General features: G+C 40.6%; 1 protein-coding gene across 4 annotated transcripts in view; it reads left to right on the forward strand.

The window, feature by feature from the left end:
• NMNAT3 (nicotinamide nucleotide adenylyltransferase 3) overlaps nt 1–13,088 on the forward strand; it is a 75,411-nt gene that overhangs the window by 52,443 nt on the left and 9,880 nt on the right. For 3 of the 4 annotated variants that reach the window (XM_048863873.2, XM_048863872.2, XM_075132233.1), the window contains 2 exons: nt 2,272–2,455; nt 10,490–10,599. In XM_048863873.2, coding sequence (XP_048719830.1) covers nt 2,272–2,455; nt 10,490–10,599 — 294 coding nt within the window. Of the gene's footprint in view, nt 1–2,271; nt 2,456–10,489; nt 10,600–12,826; nt 13,057–13,088 lie in introns of all 4 variants that reach the window. The other variant, XR_007358412.2, reaches the window with a different exon arrangement.

Below are 13,088 nucleotides of genomic sequence, written 5' to 3' on the forward strand. Positions count from 1 at the left end.
CCACTTTATAGTAATTTCATCTAGACCACATTTCCTTAGTTCGCTTTTGAGATTGTCATGTGGGACTGTGTCAAAAGCCTTACTAAAATCAAGATATATCACATGTACTGCTTCCCCTATTCACTAGGCCAGTAACACTGTCAAAAAATGAAATTAAGTTGGTTTGGCATGATTTGTTCTTCACAGATCCGTGCTAGCTATTCCTGTAAACCTTATTATCCTCCAGGGTACAAATTGATTAATAATTTGTTCCAGTATCTTTCCCGGGATCAAAGTTAATCTGACTGGTCTATAATTCCCTGGGTCCTCTTTGTTCCCCTTTTCAAAGTACCAATGTGTGTGTATATCATGCAGTGGAAGGTCAGACCTGCTAAAATGTGTAAGTTACTTCAGAGGACATAAGACCTAATTCTGTTACAGCTAATGGAGATTCTTCTTTACCTCTGTGGTTTTTAGAGCAGAAGATTCTGATTTTCATCATTGCTTACCCCACTGGAAAGATGCAAATCTAGTTCAGACTAAAGATTCAGGTGTGTACATCTAACAAAGACACAGTACTTTAAGGTACTGCAATTAAAAGTAATTTCCCCTTACTTGGATAATGTGACCACACTCCAACTTGAGCTTTTAGTTCTTTTATTAAATATATTTGCTGTGGTATATAGTTATAAAAGAACAAATATATTCCGCCTTATTTTTATAGAAATATTGAAAACTAATTAACTGAAGCCCCAAAATGAAAATTGTTGAATAGTATGTTATAAGCAAAGTACGTTATATAATGTAAATACAATATATGAATCCATACTGTATTGCAACTCCCTCCCTAACTGGGGATCTATTATAGCACTATATTATCAAAGCAGTTGATTTATTTATCAGTGTTATTAATAAAAATCTTATAGGTAGCACTGTAAGTTTACACAACAATTAAAATATTTTATGTACCTGTCATATATTGTTCAACACTTTAGATGAACCTTCACCATATGTAAGTGAAAATGTTTTCACTTTCAGACTGAGGTGGATTTAATGACACTTTCCAGCTCCACAGGCTGCATTGCCTATATGAGGATGGTTTAAAAGAGAAGATACTTTAAGCTGGGTTTTTCAAAGCAAACAGGCATGCAAATCCTGTTGAATTGTAATGGGATTTGTGTGCCTAACTCCCTTAGACTCTCTTGAAAATCTCACCCCAATGTATAAAATGAAATTGCAAGCTATTAGATTACGGTGTCATGTTCAAGTATCAGAAATGAATTATGAGGCTCTCAGGATAGCCCTCTTTGTAGAATAATAGAGATTGGCTGCAGCAGGGTGATTTCATTTTTTTTCTTTATTCAGTAATAAGTAAATTATAAAGAGATCTGTTTTTATTTTATTTTCTCCCCATATACCTTAGAATACCTATGTTAGATTCATAAAGATCTTAGCGTGATCATTTGTATTTATTGAAACATCTCTATTCTGCACTCTGTTCTTATCCATTCTAAGGACGTGAAGCTCATGTTGGAGCTGCCTTTCTCTGCTGTTTCTATTTGGATGAATGCTATAGCTTTTGTGGGAAGATTTTATCTGCTTTTATTTCCTGACTTGAATTTGGGGCTGCAGAATCTGACTATGACAGCTTATAGCATTAATGATTTCATTACATTACAGTAGTTGGAAAAGACGGGCATATTTTCACATTTAGTTAACATGATCAACCAGATGGAAAGCTGGTTTCATGGCAGATAAACTCGGCAAGGATGTTTTTCCACAGTGTTTTAAGTTTTGTTTTAAAACACCTTCATCACCCGTCCTGTGCTATACAAAAAATAGATTTTTTGAATCTACTGATTTGACTGGTTTGTGCTATTAAACAATACAGCAGAAAACTGCTCCGATTTTACATAGTGTAATTCTTGTTTTAGCCTGATGAGGAAGCACGATAATCTTGTTAAATGGTATGCGTGAGATGCTTGGAAACAAACTTTGGTCAATTAAAACATTCGTCATCTAGGCTGTCTGAAAGCTGCAGTGGTACAGTTACTTGAACTAAAAATTCATTAACCTTTTCTTCAGTGAGCTTGACAAACATTTCTGTTTGCAGGAAGTTATATACTCATCCAGCTTTCCTTTTAATATTGTCCAATGGAGTTAACATATCAATAATAGAACTCAGATCACAGAAGAACAGGAACATTGCTTTTCAGTGTTTACATAAATTCCTTTTTATCACCATTTTTAAAAAAGATCTAAAATGCTGATTTTCTTTCTTGTCTTCCAAAGGAAGGTACCAGGTGATTGAAGGTATCATTTCTCCAGTCAGTGATAACTATGGAAAGAGAGGCTTGGTTTCAGCAAGGCACCGGATAGCAATGGCTCAACTTGCACTGGAGACATCGGACTGGATTAGAGTGGATCCATGGGAGAGTGAACAGGAGAAATGGACTGAGACTGTAAAGGTGCTGAGGTAATTGTGTTTATTTTTATTCATAGAGTTGCCAGAGGCCTCAACAGCTCACAAGGAACAGCATTTGTCATGTCTGCATTTTAACAGGGCTACAATGCAATGGAAAGGGCAAAGTATGCTCACTAGGACAAAGTACTAGTTGAGTAGGCCTTTTAGACCATTCACTTAAACAGAAACAAAGGGATGTGATTCATCTTTGCCCAGAGATGAAAAGCCTCTTACGGATTGTTCATGAATCATCTGCTTTGTGATAAGGATGCTAGGTCTGTGGGCTACGAACACTCATGAACTAAACTTTTTTCTCTGAGCAGGATTCTCTCTCTGGAGTCTAGTGTTCCCTAGTGCAAGGTGGGTGGAAGTCCCCAAGCTCTCAGGCTTTTTAGTCTATAAGAGTAGTAGTATTGGGTTGTGGCACAAGTTCCACTATACACACCCTTACGCTAGTGGTCACACACCATCCAGGACATTACCTGCCACCATGGGAACCTTTCAGTGAGTTCCTTCTTGATTAGAGTCACTGAAGAAGCTCCATGCCAAAGTCCATGTCCCTTCACGTGTTGCTCCAGTTCTTCAATACACTCAGCACTGATCTTGCTTTGGGGTCCTTTTCTGCTGTGTCCCTCCCCTGCCTTCCAGTCAGGTCCAGTTCTTTTTGCTTTTAATGTGTGGCTGGCCTGAACTCAAGAATGATGTCAAGGCTCATTTGATCCAAGGTAGGGTGGTTTCCTCTGTCTGCCTCAGGGCTGTTTCCATCTTACACAAAGCAGTTATGTAGTCCTCACTTCATAAGCTTGCAAAGCACTGTTCCTTGAATTCAGTCTGTGGGGAAGAATCCTACTCTGGTCGTTCAGTACTGCAGGGATGTAGGGGAGCCCAAACTCTCCCACCTGCTAGAGTTCTGTTAGCATGCATCTTGAAAGCTGTCAAAAGGTGACGGGTTTTGGTGTGTATCTTACCTCTCTTTTATATTCTTCTCATTTCTTGGCCTCAGCCTTGTTCTTGCTTCCTGTTGCAGTTATTTATGGTTTCACTTTTGATCTTTCTTCAATCTCTGAGAGGGAGAATTCTTTCCAGGTGCTATAGTAAGAGAAGATTACTGTGTAATTTTGCTTCTCTAAAGATATCTTTTTGGCAGGATTTCTTCAGGGTGGCGGTGGGAGATATCATTTTCTACTTAACCAGGAACTGACTGGACAGTTCCAAGAGAGGCTGGGGGTGGGTGGAGTGTGTGTGGTGTGAGACCACCAGTAGTAATATGACATGTGCCTCAGTGTACTTCTGCTGACATTGGGGATTTAGAATTTGAGATCTTGGGGAGTTTCCCATCTCACATTAGGGAGCACAAGAGCCAGCTGTGAGACTCTGACCAGAATAATGCTTTCAGAGAAGCCAAACTACTAGGTAAGTAATTCTTCCATGTTGGCCTTGATGACCGTTCTAAAGTCTGCCTGGCATGCTGGAAATGCATATCTCTGGATTCTAGTAGGGGGGAGGGAGAGAAACAAGAAAGAAGCCAACAGTTAATCTAGAAATATCTTTTGAGAGGATTTTTATTGGATTTTTAAACAGTTGATTTTGGTGCATACAGCTGATTAAGGAACAAGTTTTCAGCCATGGTCTCTGAATTTTCATGGGCAAAATATGTGTATGCATATGTTCACAGGTGAAAAATTGAGTGAGTTGTCTGAAAATTAAAGTACCTGTGCATATTTAGTCTACATGTTTCTGTAATGACATACCTACATGAGTTTAAGAATACTTATAATTTTCATTACTTAAAGATCTTATCTACCCAGGAGGATAGAGATTAAGACTATGAAAGCACTAAAACCTTTTGATTGTGGTCCTGATCATCACTTTTAAAAAGGAATGCTATCGTGTTATAGGCCAAACATCTACTACTAATATTTACATACAGTACCTATAAATGACACATACCTTTACCTATGATATCACTGTTCTCACATGCAGTGTGTGTCCCCTAAAGATGAAACCAATATCAGCCCTCCAAACCTAGAGCTTGAATGGTCTGATAACCAAAGTGTTGATTCTGAATGCCCTACATATTCTGCCTCTTAGTCTTAAATTTTCAAAAGCAAACAGTAATTTTGGATGCCCTACTTTTTAGATGTCTGACTTGAGACCCATTAAAGGGGACTGGTTTTCAATTAAGTGCACACAACTCAAATTGTGCACCCCAAAATTGAGGCACACCAAGTCACTAGTCACTCTAGAAAATTGTCCTTAATTTCACCAGGTAAGTTTAAGAAATTAAGTAATATTAAACGGACATTGTTCTTAGGTCACATGGTCTAAATAGGTTAGGAACCATGTGGCTGTGAGAAAAAACTCTCCTCGCCAAGGCCTTTCTGGATGGATTAGTACAAAGAAACAGGAGGCTAATATAACTTGCAAACCAGTCTACTTTCTTGAACTTCCACTAAATTGGTTGAGATATTTTTGCCCTCAGTACCATTTTTTTCTGCATGTTTATCAGTTCAAACCAGTGCTTTGAAGGATTTCTTACTGAAACTCGCAACTAGTAAAACCCAACTCCATGGCAGCTGCCGTTTTTTTAAAACCACCTGAACTTGCTGTGTCCTTTTGTCTGAAACCTTACAACTTCAGCTATACACACGCACACATACATATAAATAAATACATTATGGTGAGTGTATCACAACATGTTTTACTTCTTGTCCTATTTCTATTTTAGAACATAGAAATTATGGAAGGTTTAGCCTGTATTTTATGAGAGACCTCCAAGGAACATGAGTGTGCTATAGCTATGTTGTTGATTCAACATTTTCAGCCACAGCCATCTGTCCTCACTATGGGATGTGCTTTTTCTCCCTCTGATTAGAGCCAGTTTCTAGACCTGTTGCACAAAGCTTAGAGGCTCAGACAAAAACCTTCAAGGATTGTCCGGAAAGTAGTGTCAATTAGGCATGTTATTCTTCTCTTGTTTTCCTAAACAATCATGTTGCATCATTCCTAAACAACTGCTGCTTTCCACCAGAGAAGCAGCTGCAGTTTTTCAAGGTGAAGTGAGCCCTGTGGTTACCCAGGGCTTGATCCTACAAGCCTTCTGTACTCACAGCTCCCTTTGAAGTCAGTAGACATGCTGCTTGTAAGCATTTGGTTTGTAAGATACTTTTGAGTCCTTTGGGAGAATAGGTGCTGTATAAATGTAAACTATATATGTATGTATTTTGTCAGTGATTATAACCACAGTCTCATGTGAGCAACCAAGTGCACAATCTGTACAGAGAGGGTACCTAAAGAGAACTATGAAGAGATTTGAGGCACCAAGAATTTGTGCACTAACAGTTCAGGTGGAGAGTTCACTTATTAATGTGATAAACTGTGTTAATTCTGATTTCTTTGTAGCTTTTTACCCATCAAAGAGTTTAGAGCACACTAATAACCAAGTTTTATTGTGACAATTTCTCATGCTTTCTTTTATTAATCAATTGTTACCTAAACGCTAAAATTAAAGCAGGTAATAGAAAAGAAAAAGTGAAACAAGCATTTTAGCAAGAATAAAAGTAACAGTTTCCCTCAAAGCAGTGACTGAGCTCTCTGCTTTCTAGCTGAAATAAGCACTAATACCTGATGCCTTGTGCTTAATCCAGCCCCTTAAATATAAATTCAGTGTTTTGGTAAAATGGCATGCCAAGCAATCTTAATTGTCACTTCCATTTTTGTTAAAGAAACAATAGGGATGGAGCCTCAGCTAGCATGAATTGGCATATCTTCATTGTAGAGCTATGCCAATTTATACCAGTTGAGAATCAGGTCCATACAATATACTCTTATCCTGCTTACTAAATTAAGGACTGATTGCTTTCCTCACTGTGTGTTTCTCTATAATTTTAGTAGCAAGCTGAAAGATATTCTGATACCGGAAAAAAGGGGTAAAAATCAAGCATTATTGTACATAGCTCTCTCTTCTCATCCGCAATTTGAATCACACACTTTACTGTGTTGGTATATTGTGTCCTGTTAGGGGGCATGGGAATAACTTACAGTTCTGTGTGGGTTTTTATTTTTTTATGATTAAAAATGTGGTAGCAAAGCAAAATTCTAATTTGCATAAACATGATTTACATATGCTGATTTTATGCAGGCAGTGTAGATTATTTTGCCTGATGTTTTGGGGAACGTGTCCCTGAAATTTGGTGAGGGATCGGGAGGCACAGTGAAGATAAAAATTATCTGTTTAAGGAATTTTCGTTCCTCATTATGGTATGATTCGACAAAACATCACCCTGGCTGCTGTGCCAGTCAAAGGCTTCCACAGCTTTGCATTGCCTTGTATAGGGAGAAAGATTAATAGATTTTATCCCCCTCACCCCATTCCTGAATTACGTTCTGTGAGCTTTTCTCACTGTGGGTCACAGTAAAGGCATTTTTGGTGGATTGCTAAAATCTCCTCTGGTTGTGAAATAAATTCTAACATGAGTAGCAGGTCCTGCAATGCAGAGGGGAAATGAGAATTGTTCTTTGTGAGTTTCAGGTTTTGCATGGCAGTGCAATATGTTCCTCATGCACCATGAGCTGGGGAGGAAGGGACTCACTGGATCTAATTCCAGTCAGTTACGGCATATTGTGTATATTTCTGAGTATAAAACAGCATTGTTAATAAACACAATGAACTAAATGTTGTATCCCTGTTGTGACTGAGGCCTGGTTGCAGTGTATTTACACCAGGGATTAATTTAGGACAGAGAAATTAGGTTTGTATTGATATTAATGATCAGACATAGCAATATTTTAATTCCACCAGTAATGTAGGAAGCATTCTCTGGAAGAAAGAGAATAGATAAATTTAAAATTGCTGCCTTTTATCCCCCATGTTTTACTGTAGTGTTTATAATATAATATTGTGTGTTTCTCTATAAAACATGATACATATGTATCTAAATAAAGTTGTATATATAAATTCAGAAGCCTGGGAATTTGTAGATTAGTAGGTACATTGTGGCATTGTTTAAATGAAAAGCTAACAGCCTTTACAATGTACACTGTACAGAGTCGTGGTTCAGTTTTTGTCCTATACAAAACCCCGGTCCGCAATTAACTTTGTGCAATGGGTTATTGAAGGATTCTGGATTGCATTGCATTGATTAATGCATTGAAGATTGTGTTAATATAGTAAGAGTTTCATACTGTAGATTGATGCCTTGCATTATATATTTCTTCAACTCTTATATGTTTATAAAAAAGGGTTTGATATTTAAAAAAAATTTACATTGTAAAATAACGGCAGAAACCGTTACAACTGTGTTTTATATTGTTTGAAGGGAGGAAACTTAAGTCACCTCTCGGAATACCACCAGGAGAGATGTCGGGGATCATCAGTGAATTTATACATAACATATAGCCTGAGTTAAGGAAGAAGTGTTACCCTTTAGTCTTTCTGGCCTCACAGCAGTGCTTTTAGATCTTCTGTGCTCACAGATGGAGTCGGGTAGTAGGGCTGGAGGCAGAGCGGGGAGCTGGAGCTGGATAAAACCAGGAATTAGGAGTGGAGAGTGAAGCAAGGGAGAAACAGGACAGGTGAGAAGGAGCAAAACCCAAAAGAGAATGCAAAGAAGTAAAAGACTGACAAAAACAAAGTAGTAAAGGAGAAGAATGCAGAAATATTTACTTGTGGCCTCACTAATATATTGTGAACTGGAAAAAAAAAATTCTATTGGCCATCAGGGAACTGGACTTGGCAAGCTGGGGATTGGGAACACTGTGCGTTGGGATTTACAGAGCCAGCAGAAAGCCACTGATGACCCATTTATCCAGGCCCTCATCTTCCCTCTAATATCTTAAACCCCTGCATCAGGAGTCCCATTCCAGTAGTCCTGCTAATGTCCATTGAAAAGGGTCTTAGCTCTAATGTTCATTAAGAGATTTCATTCAGTGGAGAATCTGTCTTCTCAGGCAACTTTGGCTAAATTTCTTTCCCTCTCCTTACTCTCTCAGTGCTACCAGTTGGTAATGGGGACTAACACAGGGGTGGGCAAACTTTTTGGCCCAAGGGCCACATCAGGGTTGCGAAACTGTATGGAGGGCTGGGTAGGGAAGGCTGTGCCTCCCCAAACAGCCTGGCCCCCGCCCCCTATCCACCTCCTCCCACATCCTGCCCCCTGACTGCCCACCTCAGAACCCCTGACCCATCCAACCCCTCCTGCTCCTTGTCCCCTGACTGCCCCCTCCCAGGACCCCCCCGCCCCAACCACCCCCTGAGACCCCACCCCTTATCCAGCCTCCCCTCCCTGTCCCCTGACTTCCCCGCCCCCTATCCACACCCTCGCCCCCTGACAGGCCCCTTGGGACTCCCACGCCTATCCAACCCACATCCCCTGACCACCCCCAAGAACCTCCACCCCATCCAACCCGCCCCCTGCTCCCTGTCCGTTAACTGCCCCCCCTCCCAGAACCTCCGCCCCATCCAACTGCTCCCTGTCTCCTGACTGCCCCCCGGGACTCCCATGCCTGTCAAACTGCCCCCTGCTCCCCAACCCCCAGAACCTCCGACCTATCCAACCACCCCCACTCCCTGTCCCCTGACTGCCCCCCAGGACCTCCTGCCCCTTATCTAATCTCTCCCACTCCCTGCCCCCTTACCATGCTGCTCAGAGCGGCAGGACTGGCTTATTGGAAAGCCTGGGAGGTGGGTGGGCACAAGCCGTTCTGCCCGCGCAGCAGTGTGGCTGCAGGGGAGGGGGGACAGCAGGGGAAGGGGCCGGGGACTAACCTCCCCGGCCAGGAGCTCAAGGGCCAGGCAGGACAGTCCCGTGGGCAGAATGTGACCCACGGGTCATAGTTTGCCCACCTCTGGACTAGAACATGGTCAGAGGAGGATTCTTGTAGGCCAAGTATATTGAGGAGTCGATTTTGGAGCTCTATAAAGGCAACCTCTCAGTCTGGCATACCTCCTATAGATGGGAGTCCCATTCTAACAGACCGTAGCTGGTCTGTTGGATTGGGACTCTCACTACTGAAGATAGTCAAGTTGCAAGGAGACTGGTGTCAAGGAAGCACAGAGACAAGTAGGAGTGGTAAGGGCTATTGCCTGGAGACAGAGCAGGAGGGCTGGCGAGGCAGTGAGGGCAAATGTAAGTTGCTGGTGGATCTGGGCAGCTACGTCAGCCTGTCTTTGTAGGGTTAAACTCAGTTATGACACATAAGGCAATAACTCCCTTTGCATTTAAATTTGAAAAGTAGCCATATCTGGAATCTCATGAGAATTATGTGTTTGGAGTTTCTGGGGACCACCTGTTGATCACTTTAGATAAGCTATTACCAGCAGGACAGTGGGGTGGGAGGAGGTATTGTTTCATATTCTCTGTGTGTATATAAAGTCTGCTGCAGTTTCCACGGTATGCATCTGATGAAGTGAGCTGTAGCTCACGAAAGCTCATGCTCAAATAAATTGGTTAGTCTCTAAGGTGCCACAAGTACTCCTTTTCTTTTTGCGAATACAGACTAACACGGCTGTTCCTCTGAAACCTGGGGACTGTGGCTCTTTAACTAAAGGAACGAGGAAAATAAATAAATAAAAAGGTAGACTCTTGGGGAATAAGCTTTGGAAAAAAGTATCATTTTTAAAATCTCCTCTCCAAGATTGAATATATTAATAAAATAATAATAATGGAAAGTCTGTGTTTAATATGGAAACTAAATGTAACAATTAAAATGAAAAATGGAGGGATTTTAATTCTGCTTTAAGCAAAAATCTCAACGATGCTTTAAATGTGGAGTTGCTACCATAGCTGCCGTAATAAGTAGCGGGCTTTAAAAGGGACTGGGGACTGTAACCAGTACATGGAACTTTTGTGTATTGTGCATGAATGTTAACTACCATTGATACTAATCTTGTGACGTAGAGAATGAATATGGTGAATTCTTCACACATCTCATTAAAGTCTAAAGTGCATAGAAGCAGACTGTGTTCTGGAAGCTGAAAGTGCCAGGTAATTGCTTTGTGTATCTCTGAGAGGATTACCTCATACCAAAGCCTTTATTTTAACACAGGCACCATTATAATGAGTCGCTCAGATCGCTCCAGTTCAGGAAGGAACTCATGAGAAACAATTGGCCTATAGAAAGAGCTACTGAGGATTTCCTTTCTTCATTGGACCCAGGTTTGTTTGTTATGGTAAACAGTGATCGTTGTTTTAGAAGTGAAACCAATTCACCTTTACCAGATTAACCTAACTGTGGTGGGAAAGTTGGACATAGTAGCTCATTCTTCTGATGGTTGGAGCTTTATGCCAAAAATAAACAAATCCAAATGCCTTCAGAACTGCAGCTTCACCTTTGGTTGTAGTGATTGCCATATTGAGATAAAATTGTACTCCATTTTGGGTTGGTATTTTCAGGTTTTGGGTTTCTAATCCCTGATAAATCTTTTAAAAATCTGAAATATTTTCTCTTGAAGCTGTAACTGTGAGAATATGAGTTGCTATCGTGCTGATCTTACATAGAGGGAATAAGCCAAAAAATGAGGAAAAGGTTCAAAAAACATATTGAAAAATATAAAATTACTTCTCATTGTAATGCTAACATTGGACTATGTGCAAGAATGATTCAAAAAGTGCATACATAGTGCCCCAGTAGTATGTTAGTTTATTATTTATTTATTTTATTACTACAATTTTGGGTAGGAAAACTCTAAAAATACTGAATTAAAAACAGAAGAAATGCTCTACTTGGGGATTTTCTATTTCATCATTCTACTCCCTGGGTCTGTGGTTTGTTGAGACACTACTAGATTTCTGAGGGCATTTACTTTTGCCCCCACAGTACTTGAAACATTTTTAGGCATAGATAATCTCTCTTCTCTTACATTAAAGTTTCTCATGATGACATAAGGACTTTAAAAGCTCCCGCTCTTCCAATGAGCGCTGCCTAGAGGAAGGTTAAGTTACATGTTGACAGATTGCCCAGAAGAGAGTCACAGTGGATCTGTTTTTCCTCATCTTGATTATGCACAGAATAGGAAGAAGTTGCTTCCCTCTCAAACCATACACTGTAGTTAGATGAATTCATCACTCGTATTTATGACTATGAAGATATTATAACTTGGCACTTCCAAATGATATTTCTTGCTGCCAAGAAACTTCTGGAAAGCAGTTTTTTGTGCTGCATCTGACTTTCCACTTGAATCTTGTCATTGTCACTTGCTAAGGCAGCCATTAACCCCACAAGGAGAGACTGCAAACTTCTGGTTATTGCATCCACTGACTGTAACATCCTTACATAGTCTAAGAAGGTTTAATTAACCACTGATGTGTGACGGATTCACATCGGTAACTGCCACTGGTGTAAATGGGTTAATAGACTGCTGAATGCAACTGTCTTTTGACAACTGTAAGACTATGCTCTGTAGCCATTGTGAATTGAATAATGATCTGGGTAGCACTTTATGTAACAGTAAAAGGAAAACACTAATTTTCAAACTGATCATTTAGTTTCCCATAAAGTCTTTCTCAGTTTGTAGGTGATTTACAGTCGACAGGCCAGATTTACACCTGCAACCAAGATCCACTCAATGCGGCACAGACTGAGTGGGGCAGTGAGGGTATGTCTAAATTACAGCTAGAAATGAGCCTCCCAGCCTAGGTAGACAGACTCAGACTAGCTGGGCTCCGGGTAGTGTGCATCTGACTACTCAGGTTGGTAGGCTTGCTCCCAGCTGCAGTGCAGACATACCGTCAGGGAGCTTCACGATTCTCTGCCCATCTCCAGACACGAGTTAGAGTAGCTAAGGATTGCTCTAATCTATGCCAGCTGGAACTATCTGGAGATAGTGGGAGCACAGTGTGATCTTGTCACTCACCCTCCCTTCCCTCTACACTGGGCTGCTGTGGAGGATGGCATATTTGTTGCCTGTGTCGTCTCTGCACTCTCTAGGAAGATGCAGGAAGTTTCTGCTCCTTTTGTGCCACATGACAAAGAATCTGGGCCATTGTCAGCATTTGCCAAGATTTGCTATACAACCTAGACCAGGAAGTTGCTGCAGTGTCTCAGTACTCCTGAGAGAGAGGTTAGTAAATGCTGACTTTTTAGTGGCAAGCCAGTGCAACTATAGAATTCTCAGAGCCGTATGAAAAAGTAGAAATGGGTGAATTTGGGCTTTTCACCATCTTTGCAAAAAGGCTTAATAATCAGAATCTAATAGCAGGTTTGTGAAGCGTGATGAAATTAAGTTTAATTTTGCATACAAAAAAGTTGAAGCAAAATTCCAACAAATACTTTGTTTTTTTGCAAAATGTACGCAAAGTGACACCTAGGGTTTTTTGTACAGCCTAGTTGTCATAATTTTGTCCTTCACTGAATTCATCTGTACTTAATGTACATTTTAAATAGAAGGGGCCAATGAGGACAGATACAGACATCTGGATTTTAGACCAAATGACTGCAGTTTTATTAATTCTGCAATGGTATTGCTACTCGGTGCAACCCATCCTGGCAGCAATGGAAAGGAGGAAGGCCATCGATGCTCCTTATGTCATCTGCCTTCCCCCTGAGCATCCCAGCCACAGGACTTTACAGCCACCTGAAAACAAGGCCTTATCAAAACCTGCATTATTCTCAAGGTATGTAACCTATGATGATCTGGAAAACCCTC

This window comes from Caretta caretta, chromosome 9 (genome assembly GCF_965140235.1).
Source record: "Caretta caretta isolate rCarCar2 chromosome 9, rCarCar1.hap1, whole genome shotgun sequence".
Lineage (NCBI taxonomy): Eukaryota > Metazoa > Chordata > Testudines > Cheloniidae > Caretta > Caretta caretta.